This window comes from Tamandua tetradactyla, chromosome 21, assembly GCF_023851605.1.
Source record: "Tamandua tetradactyla isolate mTamTet1 chromosome 21, mTamTet1.pri, whole genome shotgun sequence".
Classification (NCBI taxonomy): domain Eukaryota; kingdom Metazoa; phylum Chordata; class Mammalia; order Pilosa; family Myrmecophagidae; genus Tamandua; species Tamandua tetradactyla.
The window spans coordinates 27,697,059-27,718,570 of NC_135347.1; the positions used below are offsets into that span (position 1 = coordinate 27,697,059).

General features: G+C 36.2%; 1 protein-coding gene across 16 annotated transcripts in view; it reads right to left on the bottom strand.

Annotated features, from left to right (window-relative positions):
• The window catches only part of PAM (peptidylglycine alpha-amidating monooxygenase), a 169,309-nt gene that overhangs the window by 20,554 nt on the left and 127,243 nt on the right, over positions 1-21,512 (bottom strand). For all 16 annotated transcript variants that reach the window (XM_077139065.1, XM_077139064.1, XM_077139063.1 and 13 more), the window contains 6 exons: positions 16,957-17,086; positions 6,521-6,637; positions 4,627-4,699; positions 3,452-3,662; positions 2,742-2,942; positions 240-355 (listed from right to left, as the gene is read on the bottom strand). In XM_077139065.1, coding sequence (XP_076995180.1) covers positions 240-355; positions 2,742-2,942; positions 3,452-3,662; positions 4,627-4,699; positions 6,521-6,637; positions 16,957-17,086 — 848 coding nt within the window. The remainder of the gene's footprint in view (positions 1-239; positions 356-2,741; positions 2,943-3,451; positions 3,663-4,626; positions 4,700-6,520; positions 6,638-16,956; positions 17,087-21,512) is intronic.

The window sequence follows — 21,512 nt, forward strand, 5'->3', positions numbered from 1 at the left end:
AAAATCTACTAAGAACCTTACAGTTGCAAGCAGAGCTAATATGCATATGGAGAAATTGATATAGGAATAGAAAAGACATCTATCTTAGATAAAACAATATAACATCCTCATCCACTTAGCAAAGAGAATTACATCTATTTAAGGTTTTGAAAAAATATTCAAGTACAAGTTGAATGTCAAGATTCCTTTATTTGTTTTATTCTCATAAAAATGAAAACCTAGGAAATGTCTGTGAATACCTTGCGCTCTGGTTTGAAGCTGTCTATAATTTCGCCATTGGAAAAATTCATCACAAATCCTCGTAAAGGTTCTTGGTCCCCAAAGTGAGGCTTCCCATTCACTGCAAAGATCAAACCTGTGGCAACATATCCAGTTAATGTTCTTTTAAAATACAGACAAGATTGACCTTCAAATATATGCCTGTACAGTGCACAAACAATTGATGTATAATCAACTTGTTCCCTACCACTGCGACAAAGGTAGAGAATAAAATACTTGATAACAAATATCTCTTCTTGAATGACAAGATCAGTGTAGAGAGTTAACCTCCTTGTAATAGGAAAACCAGGACCTGGAAAGCCTATTCTCCTTGGGAAACCAGTAAAAATCAGGAATATGTAAATGAAGATATCGCGGCACCCCAAACAGCTATTGGGAGGAATCAGATTATATAGGCTAATCATTTCAGGCTATTGGATATTTTCAAAGATATGTAACATATGCCATTGCTTTAGAGGAGTTGGCGAGAAATATGCAAAAAAGTAAGTGAAGTTATAATATAAATAAAAGGATGAATTGATTTTAAACACCTGGAGTTTGAAAATGTGAGATGAGTATATCAGATTGTCAAAGACATATTTTCCCCTTGTAAAAAAGTAGACTATCTTATCATAATTCTATAAATACTCTCTGTAATAAAATTATACTTCTTAGTATAATACTGTTTTTATTCAAAATACTATGATGATTTGGTTAGCTAAATACTACAGATGACTGAGTATTACCAACTTCCAAAAAAACTGAAACAATAAAATACTATACACATAACACTAAAATACTATTTGTGATGGTCAGGTTCACAATTCAACTGGGCCAGGTGATGGTGCCCAGTTGTCTGGTAAAGTAAGCACTGGCCTAACCATTACTGCAAGGACATGGTTGGCTGATAAACCAGAAGGCCAGTTTATTAAATTATCAGTCATCTGATTGCATCTGTGGATGATACATCTAAGATCAACAAAGGAAGTGTCTTCTGCAATGAGAGAATCCAATCAACTGCATTTAATCCAATCAGCTGAAGACTTTGAAGGGAGAAGAGAGAACTCTCACTTCTTCAGCCAGCCAACATCTCCCGGGGCTCATTGATGGCCTTCGTCAGTGCTGCAAGCTAGCGGCCCATCTATGGAATTTGGATGTGTGCAGCCCCACCCATGCGTGCGATATTTTCATAAAATCTCATATTCACAGATATTTCCTATTGGTTTTGTTTCTCTAGAGAACCCTGAATAATACACTACTGAACATATCTTCATGTTTCTTTAATGATTATAGGGTATGTTAGCACATCATATTACAAAAATATTGCCCCTATAAACATTAATTACTATTGCGCAATATTGTAGGGAGAATTTTAATAATAATACGCTTTGTCATTTGTTTAGATCTGGTTTTAACCAGATATCTTCCAATCTTCTCTCTGATTATTGTTTCTCATTTATTTGTGTTCACTATGAACTTGATCATTCTCTTAGTAAGTGAGGAATCCTGCCAATTTTATTCTTTACATGTGAGATTAAAACGAACATTATAAATATCACTTCCATTGATGTTAATAAGATTTTTTATTACTTCATTTACTATTTACTCTTCAGGGAAGCCAAACTTGCTCCCTATCCAGTTACCTGAGTTCTTATAGTGCATATATCCCAAATAAATTGCTGGATGCTCGGGAAGACAGCAGGCATACATAACTTTAACAGTTTAAGGAATATAAGTATTAAAATAATCACTATAAATAGTGCTATTGAATATAGGTGTAGATACTCTTAATGAAACAAGTATATTATAAACATTGTATACACACTTTAGAAATTGAATATATTTTCTATATGCTCAGTATTCATTATTAAAGAAATCTTACGCTGAGTTATTTTGCAAAGTGAATTATGTGGCTCTTACTTCATAAATTGGGATTATTTTTCTGACTTTCTTAAGTCAAGAAAATTTATTTTGAAAATGAGAAAAATAATTCAAGATTTTATTGGTCATTCCTTATGGTATATAGATATAAGCTTCACTTATTTGACATATCTATCTTTTTAAATTGGCCACCACTTTTTAAAACATATGAAACAGAAGTATTTGGAATACTAATTTTATCAACCATATACCCCCTGCTGATGATAAACGAAGACATAACATTACTCATGTCATAGATAGGGCAGATTACCCTAATTAAAGAAAAATGAAAACCAATGTTTGGGAACAAATTTTTAACCCTTTAAAAACAGCTGTTATATCCTTTGAATTCATTATTTCTGTATAAGGAACAGTAGCATGAGTTGAAAGTGATTTACAATGCACTAACAGCTTTAAGACATTTTAAATTTCCATATATAAGGCATTTGCAAACCCTCAATGAGAAAAAAATGTTAAGAAAGCATGTGAGGGTAAAAAAGATATTTTTTTTAAGGATAGAGAACCATATGACAAAACCCCCAAAATACATTAAGATGAGATACCTGGTATATACGAAATTGCAAATACATTTCTTCCAAATGATGCATGCTTGATCTCTCTCACAAACTCTTTGGTGTCAGTTTTAAAACATTGAATCCGGCCATTTTCCCTGTCAGCCACACATAACTGATCCAAATGAGGCACAAGGGTCAAGCTGTGAGGAAGGCTGAACTGGCCGGGTTTAGGATTGCTCCCTGAAGATTCTATAGAATAGCAACCACAAAAATCCACTTTTGATCTGCAATTTATAAAATCACCCAAAGTCTAACTCCCAAATTCATGATAGGAAACCATCTGATACCTGGAATCAGATTAAAAATAAGGTATAGCAGTTTGTAAGTTTCAGGCCATACTCTTACCCTCCAAAATATTACAGATTTGTACTATTCAGACAAAGTGGGAGCATTCTTTTTCCTGTTATAAAACTTGCACACAGGCGTGCGTGCGTGTGTGTAGCCAACTAGGGCCATTCAGAGACCCTGTTTTCTTCACTATATAGAACAATTACATCCGACAAAATAAGAAGGGCGGCCAATATCTTAACCCCAGTGATAATGGCTAAGATCTACAGATATACAATTAGACATCAAGATCTTGGGTGGGCCATGGTGGCTCAGCAGGCAGGACTGTTTGCCTGTGATGCCGGAGGACCCGGGTTTGATTCCCGGTGCCTGCCCATGTTAAAAAAAAAAAAAAAGATCTTATTGGGTACCTTCTCCCCACTGTGTGATGAACGTTCCGCTTGGTGAAAACTGTACAATCCGACTGTTGCAGTAACCATCTGACACGTAGATGGCTCCAGTGCCTGAATCCACAGCCACATCGGTGGGTTGACAGAAGTGATTCTTGTCACTGCCTGGTTCCATGCTCCTTCCCAGGATCAACAGAGCCCCATCCTTACTGTTTGGATGCAGCTTGAACACCTTTTTGAACAAGATAAAGGCCTTATCCACTTGGTACGGCTGGTTATTAGGGGTACATGTCCACATGATTAAGACACTCACAGACAAGCAGAGTGTAACCTCCCAGAGGCTAATTTAAAAAAAGATACTGTTTGGAACTGGATGGAATGCTAGTTCATTCAGGGCCGAGAGAAATAAAGGCATTTGCTGAAGGTTAATTAGTGGTGAGACAAGTCACTGGGGTTCAGTTCCACCCCTGCCCTCCACGCTTCCTCTGTTTTTCATTAGTTAATAGTATATGTTCTCCAGATAATACATGAGCAATAAATGTTTACAAAAAAATCATACTGAGATGACATTTGAAGAATGTGGAGAGAACAACTTAATGACTCTTGTGACTGTGTCATCTGAGGGCTTTTTCCTAGTTCTTTGTCTCCTATTCATATAAATGGCATTAAACTTGAGCTTATTTTTTTTGGGAAAGACTTCCGGACTATTCTGTGATAGAAATACAATTTCTTTTACAGAGGACGGAGTAATTGTCTATAACATGCTTTCAAATTGGATTTTTTATGCATACATATATGCTCAGTTTATAGAAGATTTCAGGTAGCTTAGAAAAGAAAACAAACAAAAAAACCACAAGTGGCAACATAGAAATAAGACCTGGGGACAGTGGAAATAAAAACAAATGTAAAAAGCTGAAAAGGAGGAGGGGAGAGGCCGTATATTTTCTCTATTGTGGAGCTCCATTTTTGAATCTTAGCTTCCTGTCAGTCTTTGGGAGAAGAAAGGCTTGATAACTTACGTGTTAGCATTTCCTAGCATAGAGTTCTAAAATAAAACTTTCAGATGAGGCTGTTCCATTTTCTCGTTATAAATTTAACGGGTCACAGAAAATGACCCTGACAGCTCCCGAAAATTAGAGCAATCTGAAGGCATAATTCAGTTAGCTTCTGTTCGAATCACAGCCATGTGAGATTACCTGATGGAGAGCCACGTCTGTGACCCAATAATTTCCATATTTATCTATACTCAAGCCATGTGGTAAATAAAACCTGAAACATAAAAATAACAGTCTTAATTTTATGTTTTCCCAAAGCCTACATGAGAGGACTGTTTTTTCTAATTAATCCCTAAAGACAATACAAATTTATAAATTGATAAGCACAACCAGCCTTACTACAGAAAAGACCAAAATGAATTATTAAATGAAAATACTTATTTTAATAGAGACCTAACTTGTGACAAACCTTAAGTAGTATTTAATCATATTAAAAATCCATAAATGAAAAAAAAATCTATAAATGAAGCCTACATATAAATCCTGCATATTTAGTATAAAGTATAACATAAGCAACACAACCTCATGTTTAAAACAGTTTCTAAGGTCATAAATATCAACATCTTAAAAATATGTTTAAAATCTAATTGTCAAGAGAAATATAAATTGATTTGTATAGGTATTTCGAATAGTTAAAGTACACTACAAAGTAATGTATTGCTGTATTGATGTAAAATATTAAATATATGACTCAAAGCTTGAAGTGTGCTTATTAAAGAGAGTAAAATGGGCTGTGCCGTCTAAGCAAATCAACTGGTGAACTGGGTAATCAGCGGAAAGGATAATCTATTTAACAAACCAATCTGGATGATTGGAGTTAGAGATTCGTAAACTTATGTAGACAGAGGCCTACAGGCTTGAGGCAACTGGGCAGAGTTAACAAACATGGATGGTATCTTCATGTGGTTTTAGTCAAATGACATCCCACAATCCACAAGCTATTTTTGACAGTAAGCCTTAGTACGGTAATGGCACCACAGATTTTTTTTATAGGCCAAAATTGTATCACTCTGATCCTGACTCTTAAGTGAACAAGATCCGTGCCTTGGCAGCTGAATGTGAGGGTATGATTTGTTTTCAACACAGACATACACACGGGTGGCTAAATTGATTGAGAAGTAGTTGCTCTGCCTTCCTCTTTAACTTCTTTCTGGAAAGAGGGTGCTTCTGATTAATGGGAAGAGCACAAAAAAGACCCTTCAAGCACATTGAGGGGTGGAGTTCATATTAGAATTTGGTCCTGACTCACTATCCTTGAACCCTATTTAAAAATTCTAAGCCTCATTTTTGCCATCTTCATAAGCAACTGAATTCAAAGTGGAGGGCTCCTTGACTTTCAAAGAAGTGGCTTTCCTTGTTCCTAAGCAGATGGAGTATTTTATAGTCCCTGAAGTTGCCAGGTTAAAATGGTTGAGGACATTCTGCAAGCTTTCAATGACCATGAATATCAGCCAACGTTTTTTTGGCTGCCAAATGCCATCTAGGAATAAGACCAAAGAATTAGCAGCTCTCAAAGCCAAATCATGTGCACGCTAAGGAAAGTTAAAAATGACATTTGTTTAATCTTCATTTTGAGATGGGAAGATAAGAAGATTTTTTTTTCTTAACTATGATTGCCTAATGAGTTTGGCTATGCAATTTTCTACTAAAGATTTTTCTTTATTAAATCTTCAAATCTAGCTGACTAGGAAGTCGCTTCAATAGCTATATATATCAATGGCTCTGTCAATCTTGACTATGTATTTAACTCACTGGGGGAGCTTTAAAACTTTCTGATGCCTGGGTTCCCCCTTACACTTAAAATCTAAATCTAATTATTTTGAATATTCCCAGGTAGTTCTAACATCGAACCAGGGTTTAGAAGCACCTATTCAGAAAATGCAAAGATGGGATGGTTGAGCTGGTCTGCTTTCTTGGGCCAGGCTTCCTACCACCACTATGCAACACTCTCTATCCAATACCAGACCCAATGATCAACTTTACACCCCGTATGCGTAGCACAAGCCACAATTACAACATAGGTAATTTAACTCACATATTTTTTCCGCTGGACTGGAGTATGGCAGCATTATTTGGATCTATGACAAGGATAGTGTCTTCTTCAATTGGTCCAAGTCCTCTTTGCTGATAAACAAACTTGCTGTCAAAAGAGCTAAACAAAATCCATTTAAGTGGAAAATAATCAGAAAGTGTTCCAAACAGTGGAGTTGAGAAATGCAGACCACTAGTTGAGATTCTAAATACAGAGTCAAAAGGAGAGCTCAGACATAATTTAACTTTACTCTCTGTCCTCCACATTTCAGTATACTGGCCTGTAGAACCGTACTCCTCAGAGAAATCAGGAGAGCAGCAGCACAGACATTGCTTGGAAATGAGTCTCAGGCCCCCAAAATCAGAAAATGCACTTTCAAAAGATCCCCCAGGTGATTCGTATGCACATTAGAGTTTGAAAAAACTGATCTAGATACTTAAGTAAATGCCTTTTTAAAAACATCTTTAAAATATTTTAATTCAATGAGTTATTTTCTTTCAAATTACCAAAGAAAGCACTAAAATACTGTAACTTTGTCAAAATAAGGAAAGAGTAAACAATAGAAGGAGGGATAGGTATAAAATATTTGTTATTATGCTTGCTATAAGTACAAGATGCAAAAACCTATCCTAAGGACATAAAACAGAATGCTCAAAATATTTCATAAATATAAAATGTGATTTATATACTGAATAAAAAAATATGTTTATACTTTAATGGAGAGACATTGTTTTCCATTATAACAGCTTTCTATAAATGTAAAAGGGACAACTACATAATAATTAATAAAATCTAAAACAAACATGATAATTTCTGCTTTTTTATTCAACACCATCTATATTATTACATAATATTATGTATATATGTTAATATATATATTTATATTTCTACCTGCATTATTACCACTCTTTCCCTAAGTGAGCAATTATTACTGACATTATATTTATTTAATTCCTATTTGGAAAATCATACGTCAGTGCAAATAACTAACAAAGATATCAATCTAAGCTTATGTATTATAGAGGCAAATGCATATAACACCAGGAGACCAACTATTATTTTCAAGAACAAAGAAATGGATCATCACATAGTTGAGCGTACGTATATATGTTCTGTTTGGCTGTGTGTGTGTGAATGTGAGTGCGTGTGAGTGTGTGTGTATTTGCCAGCAAAGTCACTGGATGATTAGTGAATATTTCTGTCAAACAGAATATATACTTTTCAGCATCTGTGGTAGGCTGAATTATGTACCCCAACAAACAAGCATTCTTAATCTTAACCCAAGTCCCAATAGATGTGAACTCACTGGACCATTTGAAGATGTGATGTTTAGTTAAGGTGTGTCCAGCCGAAGAGGGTGAGCTTAATTCGGTTTATTGGAAGCTTTATATAAAGAACGCTGATTGCACAAAAGGAAGAAAGAAGAGGATATCATCACGTGTTGTGAGGCAGAGATGTGAACCAAGCAACCCCAAGGATGGTGGCACCAGAACGCCCAGGTGGAAGGGAGCAAGCCTTCTAGCATCCCAAACTGTGAGACAATAAATTGCCGTTGTTTATGCCAAAACTCAAGGAGTGGTATTGGTGATAGCAGCTCTGATAAACTAAGACAGCATCAGACAAGACTGAGGAAAAAAAAAAAACTATTAAAAAATGGTAATTCCAATATATAAGAAAAAGAAGAACCTGAATAACACTAAATACTTATGGAGATACATTTGCAATTTGAAAGGTTACAGATTGTTCAAACCTGTTATACTGATTGATTAATTATTTGATATATTTATAGGATTTATGGAGAATTCCCAATAGGAGAACAAAATCTTTAGAATTAAATTCTATCATCATTAAATATATACATCAGACAATTATTTAGAACTTTTTTATTGTTACAATCTTTTGGGTAATTTTTTTTTTCCTGAAAGAGAACAATAAGTCCCTGAAGCAGTTCTTATTGATGATGCCTTCAATTGAACTCAAAATATTGATTCAGTTTTGTCAACCTAGAACTTAATTAATACTTTTTACATATGATACTATGTATATTTAAACCCACATAGCAAGAGCCCGAAAAAAAAACAAATATTTTTGAAGTGGAAGTAGCATCACTTACAAAACAGATTTTATTAGCTATACGTGGGGTCACAATCAAATTGAAATGTGAAATTTTATTAGGTAGAAACCAATGTAAAAATATACAAGGGGTTATTAAATCAGAGGAGACTAGTAAAGGTCAAAAATGACATCACTCTTCCTTTCGACTACGAAACACCAAGGAGTTTATAGTACATCTAGAATTCTATTTGCAATGTGAATTCCTTCACTAAAAACAACATAACTATTCTTCTAGAAAACAAAGATATGGCTTCAACCATCGATGATCTTTGATTTTTCTCCAACTTGACTAAGATATTTGTCAACTTAAGCAAGTATAAGACTAGGTATGTTGTAGTTTCATATTCATGTGTAATAGGATGAAGTCTCTTTGTTCATTATCTCTTTCAGTGTTAAAGTTCCTATATTCTTTATTATTCAAAGAATTCCAGTGCTTTGTAAAGGCACAACAGGAATCTGAATAACATGAAAATTATACTTCTATTCAGTAGGAGTTAAAAGCTTATTTTCTCTTTATTTTTAAGTTGAAAATTTTATTGAGATAATTGCAGATTCAGATTCACACAGAGTTATGAGAAATAATATAGAGAGATCCCATGTATACTTTATCCAGCTTTCCCCAATGGTAGCATTTTGCAAAACTATAGCACTGCTATCAGGATACTGGTATGAAAATAATCCATCAATTTGTTCAGATTTCTTCTTTTCCCTTTTTTTATTTCCTAAAAATTTCATTTATTCATTACAGTTTTCATTACAGTTTGTTTGCTTGGACATGAACAGGTTTTATATTATTTTCCATTTCACCCCCAACTAAGATTAGGAATATGGAAAGTTACCAAATCCTCCTAATTTTTTTTTTTTTTTTACATGGGCAGGTACCGGGAATCGAACCTGGGTCTCCTGCATGGCAGGCAAGAACTCTGCCTGCTGAGCCGTTGTGGCCCGCCCACCTCCTAATTCTTACCAAGTGCTATCCACTTTACATGTAGATACTATTCTGTCTCACCATAAACAACCAACAATAGTAGCAGTTCAGGGGCATACTGTATATTGTTACAAAACCAGAGCATATCAGATGTCAACACATCTAATTCTAAACCTCTTCTCAGCAGAATGACAAATAACACAGAAAGCCACATATATTTACTCGCTTATTTCTCCAAGAATGGGTTACAGTGATTTTGTAAGAAAATTGTCCCTTTGCTCTGTCTTGTCTTTCACTTAAATATTCACCACTAGTTCAAAACTTCTGTTCATAACTACTTTAGGAAATAACATTCCTAGAACTCATTGCCGGGGAGAAAATAGAAAAGAGATTTTTTTCCCCAAGCATTTATATTTAAGTTAGAATTCCTCTAACTTAAAGCATTTCTTATAGCTCCAGCTTATATCTCCAGACACCCAAATATTTCAAAATGTAAACTGAAGCTGAAATTACTCAGTGGCAGCCATGTAAGCTCAGAGTCACAGATCCGAAATATTGGATTCAGTTTCCAAGAAAACAAGCAGCAAGGAAGAAATAGAAATGACCCAGCACCTCAGTCCCTGTGCCAGTCAAGTGAAATGAAAATGTTTGTAGCTGATGAATAGGTAGGTAAAAAATAGCCTTTGTCAATATTTTCCATTACCCACAAGTGGTGAAAAAAATTTATCAAGTAATTTATGTTTTGATGTCCCAAACACGTTTTGTGTGTGGACATCTCCAACCATACTCTAGGAATTTCAAATTTCTAGAGGTTGCCTGTGGCTTAATGAAAAACTTGAAAATAAAAAACAAAAGAACTTGGCTTTTCTTTGTCCTCAGGAATTGGGGATTCAAAGGCAACCTCTGCATCTCTGAAATTTCCTGTGATAGGAATATCTTTTGCTCTTCATGGTGGGCAGGAGCACACCTGAAAACTACAGGGTGTGTCAGCCACACCCGGCCATGGGGGCTGACCATGCCAGAAAGATAGCCAGGTGATTAAGGGGTTAGGGGTTCCGGACACATCATACCGGCCCACGACCCTGACCTCTGGGATGTGAAGGGGGCTGCAGATTGAGTTCAACCACGCGGGCACTAATTCCATCAATCATGGGAAGACCGAGAAAATACATCGCTGTGCTGGGAGGGTGACACGTTCTGACTCCACAAGGAGAAGGTAGAAGCTTGCATCTGAGATCCTCTGAGACTTTGCCCTATGGGTCTTTTCTTTTGGCTTCTTTTTATTTGCATCACTTTGTGAAAATAAAACTGTAATCATTAAATGTGGTGCTTTTAGTGAAGTCATTGAGTTGTTCTAGCAAATGCTCAAGCCTGAGGAGGTATGGGAACCCCTGAGTCTGTAGCCAGTGTTTCAGAAAGTACAAGTGGTCCCCGAACTTGTGACTGGGGCCTAAAGGGCAGCTTACTCTTGGGAGTTTGGCTTAATGCAGGGTCGAGTTGGAATTAAGTTGGACTGAGTTACTGCAGTATTTGAAGTTGGCGTCAGAAGCTATGCTGGAAGTGATAAAGATTTTGATGAATGTTACTTGGTAATAAATAATAAAATTAAACAAATTGAGGATCATCCATTTTTATTTCATTATCCTCCTTTCGAGGTTGTAATAAATTGGTAAATAGCAAATGAAGTAGAAAAGGAAAGAAACGATAAATGACAAAACAAATAAGCCAAAGAATAAAGAAATCAAAATTTTAAAATAAGAAGTTGGATCCATAGCAAGTATCAGTTCTCTTAGCTTATCAAGATTTCTTTCTCAATGTTTAAGCACAATGTAACAGCTGATAATTTGGTTTGTATTTTAGGTTCTATTTGCTACCACAGAGTCATTAGTATGTCAGAGGGTATTTTATATGTTTAAGATAAATCATTTTTCCTATGTATATAGCTTAAGATTATTCATCATTATCATAACTTACTTCCCTTGTATCTGTTAAATATCTCAGTGGCTGGGCAAGTTCTTGAACTTACTGATTAGGCAATCTGTTCATTTAAACAGTACCTTTCAAAATGAAGCAAACACACACACACACACACACACACACATACACACACAAAAGAAACACAGTATAAGAAACCAAAAACCAAAGATAAGGAGTGTTACTTATATTAACGCCATTTAAATATATAATCTACTCCACCAATATAGATGGCAAGTTATAAACTTCTAGAATTCTTAGGAAGAATATAGCTTTAAAGGAATTAACCACAACACAATAGACTTGACTGCTTCATTTAAAAACCTTGGTGACAACCTTTAACAAACACGTACATACTTAACCGGCAGCATCAAGGGACATTTAATCACTCAATTGATTTGTTGACTGGTCCTAATCTTTTCCCTTGGGTTAGCTGGAGCTTCAGGCAAGTAACATCTGGCCCCGTAGTTACACGGGAAGATAATAAAAGAAATTGATTTATTTTTCTTAAATGGGAAAATCATAAATATATGTATATTTTAAACCTGCCAAAGAAAGTCATTTATAAATTGTCTTATAATTAAAAGACAGGTAACCCTTGAACAGTCCACAAATAAATGTCAGTTTATAGAGCTAGATATACTGTTGCTATGGCAAAGTGCTTATTTAGTGTTCTAAAGCAGCTACCCCACTTTATATGCTGCAGAGCAGTTTTTATTTCAACCACATTTAACTTTTTACAGAATATAATAACACCCCGCACGTTTCACACAGTGCCTGGAGCACTGATGATTTTTGTTTGCATCTCTGATAAAGCACTCAGCTGAGCAGAATGAACTGCCATAGCCTATGGGTCGGAATTCATCAGTTTCTTTATTTTAGCACTTTGAATTCCCCATTAATGATTTTGCACATTAGCAGCTAATCAAATAGTTTAGATAAGGCTGGGAAGAAATGCTTTGCTACATTCACATATAAAAAGAGTTAGAGTAAGTAGAAAATAAACTTCTGTGCCATCAATCAAAATTAAGGGCAAATAAAATAAATACTAGCAACTGAAGAGAGAAGTGAAATAGGTGGTTGTAATTATTTAAATTAAGAAGCTTGAGAAAGAACCATACGTTTCAAGTGAGAAAATACGTGGACACGTACTCTCAATGTTAGGAAAGCAAAGACATTATACAAAGGCCAGAGACTCCAAATGAAATATAATTTATTACGATGCTAAAAACACTTACTTTTGACTGTATACACACGGTAAAAGAAAATCTCTCTGAGGAGTATATAAAGTAAGGAGACAAAGAATCCAATACGACCACTCAGTGCCTTGATGGACCTAGAACTAGAGCCACCACAAAAAACGATGAAAATAACAATGAACTAGGTAGGTCTCAGGGTACCCACACCTTGAACTCTGCTATCCCTAAGGCCATTGGGACAAGTCACTTGACAAAGTGCTTTTGGCATTCAACTGCATGAGGCAGTTATTTAAGCCCTCATTTTCCAGACAAGGGGACTGAAAGTTCCCTGGATTTCAAGGGTCTTGAGAAAAACCTCAAAGCTAGGAAACAATAAACAAGATTCAAAGCCAGGTCTCCTGTGTCTCTTTTTTTGAAGTGTTCTCTCTTGCTAGGATTGACCTCACAAGGCTGGAGAATCCCCCTGTCAGTTCAATAGTATAAGTATAAAGAGATCGAAAAATAGTCACATAATGAAGTAGTACTAGAAAAAGTAGCATAAGACTCTAAGAAAATGATCTGAGTAAAATGGAAAATGGCATCATTTTCCATTTTGATAGAGAAGGGCATAATATTGAAACATTCTTTTTGCAGAACTCCTTACAATTTTCTCTCAGAAAAGAAGATATTATGACATCACTCAACCACCTTGGGTTCTGGTCTCAAGGCCAGAATTAGCATTTACTAAGGTATGAAAGAAATCCAAAGTGATGCAACTTCCAAGATCCCTTCTAACTCCATTGTGAAGAAATGATAACTGACACAAAGCCAACAACTTTCAATGTCTAAAAGTTAAGGGCAAGACCCATAGTTTTAGTTAGGTAGGTATGTGATCTGAGCCCCACATGGTAGAGCCCCACTAATAGCTGAGATAATTGAAGGCCAGGAAACAAGTCTTTGACATTCCTGGTTATTTTAAGATGGAGACCCAGGAACAGCTGTTACTGAGGCAGGAGCTACCTAGCTCCTGCTAGGAAACATTTACACTTCAGAGAATCTTAGCTGCCATGCGTCCCTAACATCAGAACAGACAAGAGGCTCTTTAAAATTTCATTACACCCTGCTAGCATTTGGCATTTCCTATCTCTGTTTTAAAAAGGCTTCTTAAAGCTGTCATTGAAAAAAGGGACACAAGGAGAAGAAAATGGAAATCAAGTTGAGAAAGGAAATGAGAATCATCTTTCAGGAGGTTACATGGTTTATTATTATTATTTGGTTTCCATGCCTACTTAGCATGGATAAATAGAAGATTAGGGAAGATCAGGGCTGTCAACTAGAAATGAGGAATAATATTTATGAGGACAGTTGACGCGATGATATCAAAGGAGCTGTAGCCACTGAGTCTTAATTAGGGATCATTCTTGACTCCAAGCTCTATCTAATACTTAAAGAAGTACCATCTCCTGAGAACCATGTGATATAAAATGCTTAGATTTGATTTAGCACCAGCCCTATCCTTAGGGAAGCTACAATTTTGTGAATTTGAGAAATAACAGGATGGGAAGGATTACAAAGAAAATTAATACAGGATTTCTATCCAAACAGTGGCAGCAACAAAAATGCAAAACCCACCCAATGTCTTAATTTTCATGGTTTCTCACCGGCATATCATAAGTTCTACAGGAATTGCTTTTCGTACAATCCTTGGGTTTTTAATGAAGGAGAAGAAGAACTACACACTTTGCCTATCTTATATGAGGCTGCTCATATGCGTGGGAAGGATCTTCATGCCTGACAGTCCAAAGAACAAGAGTCCACAAATTTTCCTAAAAGAATAACCAACAGAGTAATCTATTTCTAATTATCTTCATGAATTATAAAGCAGAGATCTGAGGGACAGAAGAGAATTTCCTCATAGGCTTCCAGGGGGGTAACAGGCAATACCAGGAAAGGAGAAGGATAGAGAGGTTAACTATTCTTATATCTGAAAGATAAAGATGAGGGGAAAGATGAAAAGGATTTAAAGAGTAAAATCAGAACATTTACTCCAAAGAATTCTTGCATTTTTAATACCCTCTCCTTAATGTCAATTATCAGAGCAAACACACCAGGGCTTGGTGCTGAAACTGGGCTCTACTTAAACATGGTTCTGGTTATCTGGATGAAAGCTAGATGCCAGGAAAAAAGCAGTCTTCAGCTAGGACTGCCACATAGCTAGAGAAAATGTTCTCATGGCTCTTGTCCTACAGCCCTGTGTCTCCTATCCCAAGTGGGCCTTTACAGATCTCTTTTTCTTATACTCTATTACAACCTCTGCTGTTTATTTGGAATGAATATCATGTTAAAATGGAAAACTGGACTTTGCCCAATTTAGCTTTAGCCAGCTCAAACAGTATCAATGGGAGAAAAGGATGCTGTGACTTTCTCCTCTGGCAAAATGGGCCCAGAAATCCATGCAGAATATACAGCAATATTCATTAAAATAAAGACTCCACTATAAAGAATAGTTAGAGTTTGCTTTGAAAAGCACTTGTTAAAATACCACTGACTATTAAATATTGACTACGATGATGTAACAGAAATGGATGAATGGAAATGTTGAGTTCGACTGTTTGATTTGAACTCTGAAGTGACCTCGTTCTCAGAGTCCATTTTCAAGTATGACAATCTCAAAGAATAATTAGCCAGTACCAGGTGCTAACTGATCTTAAAATATTGATTGAATTCTATCTTCAACTGTACAAAGAAAACTACACACATGTATGTGTGACAGAGAAAGTTTAGCAAAAGTTTAATCCAACAAGTCTGAAAACAGAGGGAAAAAACTGAGCTACAATGTAGACTCTTGTTTTTCCAAATTAGCCCCTATTGTTGTATACCTGAAAGGAGCAGATTCATTTGACTAAATTGATGTTATTTTAAAAATGTACCTTCATATGTAAACTGGTAATAGAACAAATGAATGGATGGATATTCATAACTCAGGAGAATTAAAATAAGCTAAATTTTAAAGTTAAAATGACAGGCTAATGTTTGGAGCAAGCTTTTAAAAATACTACCATGTGAATTCCAAGATGTGCTTATGAACCCACGAGGGACAGTACTGCAGAATGGTTCCGTGAGACTGAAAGCCGGCTCTTTGTCACTTGCTAACCAGGAGTCTTCAGGCAAACTACGTAACTTCTCTTAGTTTCTTCATGATGATGAGAACAGTACTTGGCTGTTTGTGAGGCAATGTATGTAAATATTTGGAACTGTGACAAGTCTACAGGAAATACTCAATAAATGTTAGACATTTTTATTTGAAAAAATCCCTATAAGAAGGTATTGAAAGATAGAAGGAAAGTGTAGAAAGAGAAACCTAGAGGAAAAAAAAAAATCAGGGTAATAGACTGTCCTAGCATCATTCCTGTCTTTGATGCTCACGACAAGAACAAATCTGAGTAATAACTTTATTTAAAATACTATTACAAATAGCCAAGATACTATTTCTACACATTTGGTGGCCAAAGTGCTCCACCCACAGTCTCCTGAAGGTTGAAAGTATCATGCCATGGGTGGTCTGATGAAAAGGGAGGGTCCGATGCCCTGAGAATAGTTCCGTACCCAGTATGCGGAAACAATAAAATCATCCAATATCCACTCTTATTTGACTGCTTATCATAATGCATTTTCTTTCTTTCTTTTTTTTTTTAAATATGCTGTATGGCGGGGGTCACAGTTCATTCTTTCTCCATTTGGCTATACTGTTATTGCAGAACCATTTGTTGAACTGTGGAGGGGTGGGGGTGGGGTAAGGAAATGCATAGGTCAGGCATCGAACCTGGGTCTCCTGCATGGCAGGCGAGAATTCTACCACTGAGCCACCCTTGACCTTCGGTGCACTTTTCTTCTGACGTCTTCAAATTCCTCAGCAATATACTGACAAACTGCCTTTAATATTATTCAGGTAGGTCTCTGAAAGTAACTTCAGGGTGAGGGGAGCAGAATGGTAAGTAGGGAGAATCCTTAAATGTTGCCTTCTTTCCATAAACTAGTGAAACTTTCACTGTTTAAAAACTCTTAGCATTTTCACTCTGCTACTTATCACAGCCATATGGTAAAAGAACAAATATGCTTGGCTCACAAAAATCAAGATCTGAAAGAAACTTCATAGTCCTCTCACCGTTATTTTTAGTTTTAACGGAAAGCAATACACATTGTTTTTATTTACATTTACTCCTTGAAGGAAAAACATTACTTACTTTTCATCCCAGACATGGTCGCCTCTGTGGAAAATCACCAGGTTATTCTTAGGGTCGAGAGCCACCCCAGAAACCTGACCTGGAAGCAAGTACACTCCAGGCCAATCCAGTGCCTCTTCTACATGGAAGTCTAATAAAAGATAAATCCATACATTTAGTGTAAAAGGAAAACTAGTATAACCTTATGAAGATTCGCAGTTGTTAAAAGCAGCTCATGCAGTAACATCGCTAGATGCAAAGGAATTAAAAAAAAAAGCAGTGCTCTAGATAAAATACACCCCATGCACATGCCAAGTAGCTTCCTGAATTATGAAATAAAACAGTGACTTGTGAACTCATGTTGGGACTATATGCTCTCTTTTCCTGTTTATAACAGATCTGTACAATCTGCTTATTCTTAAGTGACTGAAGAACAAATGTGAGACTCTTCTTGACAGGATTATTATTTTGAATCAATATATTTCAAAAATATGGCAACATGGGGGGCATAATTTTAATACAAAATTTTGGAATGGCATCCTGCGAGCAATCCCATGTGTTTTTACTAAATGTTCTAAATAAACAAGAAGAATGGCTGATAAGCCTGACCATCTGTCTTATCTGTCTGTCATCTATCCAGACTGTGTAAATTCTGGATGTTCAATATACATTAGACCCTATCATAAACCACTCATTGATTATCCCTTGTACAAGGAGCTGTGTAAGATACCAGTCTCATTTCTCCTAACGTCAACATCCCTATGAGAATGGAAATGGACGAATGATTTCCTTCACTGTTTATTTGCATGGCTTCCTAGAAAGAGAGGGAAGGAAAATATGACCCCAGAAATTTGGGACCGAATGGTAATGTCCAAGTATTTCTCATTTTAAAAATCTGAATGCATGTAACCTAAGCAGTGTGACAGTGGCTCAGTGGCAGAATTCTCGTCTGCCATGCCAGAGACCCGGGTTCGATTCCTGGCGCCTGCCTATGCAAAAAAAAAAAAAAAGCTACATTTAACCTAAGAGAATACCTGGGTTTGTTTGTATAAATCCCTTTCATAAACATGCTTAAGAATAAAGAGGTATGATGATTCAAACTACCAAATTAAAACCACAGCTAATCCCTATGGATTATCTATATTAATTGAGGATGTATAGTTATGAAGATAAACCTGAAACCCAGACCATATCAGTTTCAACATTTCATTCCCTCTCAAATGCTTCAACAAAGATGCTGAGAAGTAGGAAAGCAGTAATTTGAACCTCTTTTCTCCTTCCCACTTTTTTAAGGATGTTGTAAGACACAGTGATCTCCTCAAAGGGAGGCACTGAGACGGGAGGGAGAAAGGGGAGCCCTGGGCTTGTACAATCAACTCCTGAAGGAAAACGTGAAAATGGGCTCGTGTACGAATATGCGCTTTAAAAAGAATTCCCTCAATTATACAAAAGGGGAAAAAAGTACCCTTTCATGCAAAATATTTTTATCTTTTAATGTTTAATTAAAAAAATGAACATTAACAAAACATAGTACAATCAATATGAGGCCTAGATCAGTTTTGCCTACAATTTTGGCTGAAGTACCCACAACAAAAATGTTCCTTGAGCATATTCTCTCCAGGAGGGGCTATGCTGTGGATTCTGGGAACACAAACAAATAAAACGTGGGTTTTGAACTTGATGAACTTCTAGGATAAAACGAGGAGCAGGAAACAAATAACTATAATACAAAACAGTGCTGGAACACACGAAAGGGCCCTCTAAACCTTCCTAAGGCTGAGATGGACTACGAAGGCTTAAGTTCAGGCTGCTGGAGGTTTCCCAGAGGTGCCAGACAACTGTGTTCATATTTACAGGATACGTAGGGGTTCATCGACTGCAGAAGCAGATGGAATTATTTCCTTTAGAAACAGCAAAAGCACGGATGTTTGTATTGAAGAATGTGTTTCAAGGTCTTTAAGCAGCCTGGAAAGGACACCTGTATATGTGAAGTGGTGGTGGGAGAGAGGGAGGCAGCACTGGTTGACCTTGAGATCTAGTTTAGCGCCAGCCTAGGAAATATGTTGTATTGCACGTCACACCAAGGAGCGTGGATTTAACACACTGCTAGTTCTTAGCTGTGTGTCTTGATCTATATTATGATTAATTTTAAGGCATGCTGCCACTACCTTATTGGTGGTAGTAAGGCACAAAAGGTGAGGAATAATTTACTTTTGAAACATATTAGAGCATATGAGAATGTCATTCTCATTCACATGTGTCCTGTTATGCCTTCCTGAGCTGGAGAGAACAGGGACAGAGTTACAGCTGGCATGCCCGAACCTACAAATGATCCTGGGCACAGCAGTGGATATGAATAGGGCTGCTCAGATGAATAGCGTCCATCATCCATCACACTTGTCATAATAAGAAAAAAGGCTGCAAATTGCTGCTGGAGGCAACTGGAAGCCACTAAAGGTTTTAAGCATGGGGTGACATAACTGTGTTTTCAAAAGTTAACTTTGAAAATCGGGTATAAACGCTATACTTAGAGATGTCTAGATCGATCAACAGATGGATGACTCATTTCCCAGAGAAAATATTTAAAATTATTTTAAAATTGTTTGGATCTCAGGCTGTATTTCATTCATACATTTAGTTCCAGCTTGTCTGTTTAGTGGCCATCATTATATACTCATTCACCAGTACCTGAAGCTTCTGGATGGGTGCTAAGGAACCTCAAACCTCACGATGATATCTAATTGCTTTCATCGGATTCTCAAATCTCAGAACCACCACTATAAGGTGGAATTCCTTGAGGGCAGAAATCACTTCTTACTCACTGTTGGGCCACCGAGCCTAGCACAGGCTCTGGTTCATGTAATGGTTGAATACGTACACTGAAATAAACTCTATTCTCCAGTCTCTTCTTACATATGTGACCAATCAGAATTTAAATTCCCTTATGATCTTATAATTTCTTTGTACCATCTCTGTTTACCCCTAGCACAAGGCTGGAGACACTTTGAGAATCAATAAAAATGCTGACTGACTGATTACTTTCATTAAAGATAAATAAATAGCTGATATCTTTCTATTTGGTGGTCCACCAGCAGATACTGGAAGCTACGTGCTCATGAAGGTATAGATATATTAATTCTTACAGAAAGTGTGAGTTGTCCAAGGATATATATTGTTCTGTGGCAACATATGAATTTTGGAAAATGTTAGAAGTATTGTGTAAAGAATTTCAAATGCTCTCAATTATCATACGCCCTTAGATTGCTAAGTGCTTGAAAATCTGCAAAAAGTGTTACGAATAGGTGGTTCTGAGCCTATCTGCAAGGTTTTATCATCAACCAATTATAAAAACACTTGTTTTGTAACAACATATTTGGTTGGAAATGTTCAGGAAAGAAGTGTGAATATCTAGAATATATTTATTGCAACACATACTTTTGTTGAATTTTAAAACAGTAAGGATGGTATGACAGGAAACACTCAAGAGGGCTAACAGTTTGCAGCCTGACTCTTTTATTACTGAGTCAATGCAAAACATTATTATTCATGAGTGGCAAGATGTTTGTAAAACATATCATTTTAAATTTCATTTAAAAACATTGATTCACATTTATTGAGGTTACTTATCTAAGACCTCAAACCTTTCATGACCTAGGGCTTTGTGTTAACCAGATATTCTGGGATAGGTAGAGGAAAACTGAATTCATATTCTTGAGAGTGAACTTCAGCTCAGTTAATTGATGTTTTTGCTTCTACTGTCACCATGTTTCTCCTAATTAGATAATTAAGACTGTTCCCTCATTTACTTATTTTTTTCTATGTTGTGCAGTGGGGCTCATATTTCCTTTTTTTCATGTGACTATCTCGTTATCACAGCACCATTTGTTGAATTTTTTAATTTTAGAGTGCATGGACCAAGAGTCAAGCCTGCATCTCCCACATGGCAAGTGAGAATTCTACCACTGAACTAGTCGTGCACCCACGGTCCTCTTATTTTTAAGATTACAGGATTAAGACTTAAGGTAGTCATTTGGGGCTAATGGCATATGTAGATGCAATTAAATTGACTGTTCTTCCAACTGCTGCCCATCTTGACCCAAGAATCATAATCTTAGAACTGTTTTTGGTCATCCTGGGTCACTTCTCATTTCACAGAAAAGGAACTTGAAGCTCGGGCCAGTCTTTGGGCACCAATATCAAGGATGATTATTTTTTGATATCTAATTAAAGAAAATTTCAAATCCTTGTTAACTAAATTATATGATAAAATTTGGATTCTAACTGACACTTAGCATTCTTTATCATGGGGAAGCTGAAAATTCTACTTTAGATTCTTGTCTTTATTTAAGAAATGAGTCAACATATGACTGCTTAATCCTATATATCTGCAGTTTTAATCTGAAAATTAAATACAAATTTCTTGCACATTATCTTGAGCAAGACACTCCCAATTCCACTGCTCTAGAATCAGTTATGAAATAATTCTCATATGAAAATCTCAGCCCATATTAGAAGAAACAATACTTTTAGAAAAAAAAAAGGTAACTATACATAAGCTATTGATCCTAGTAACCTTC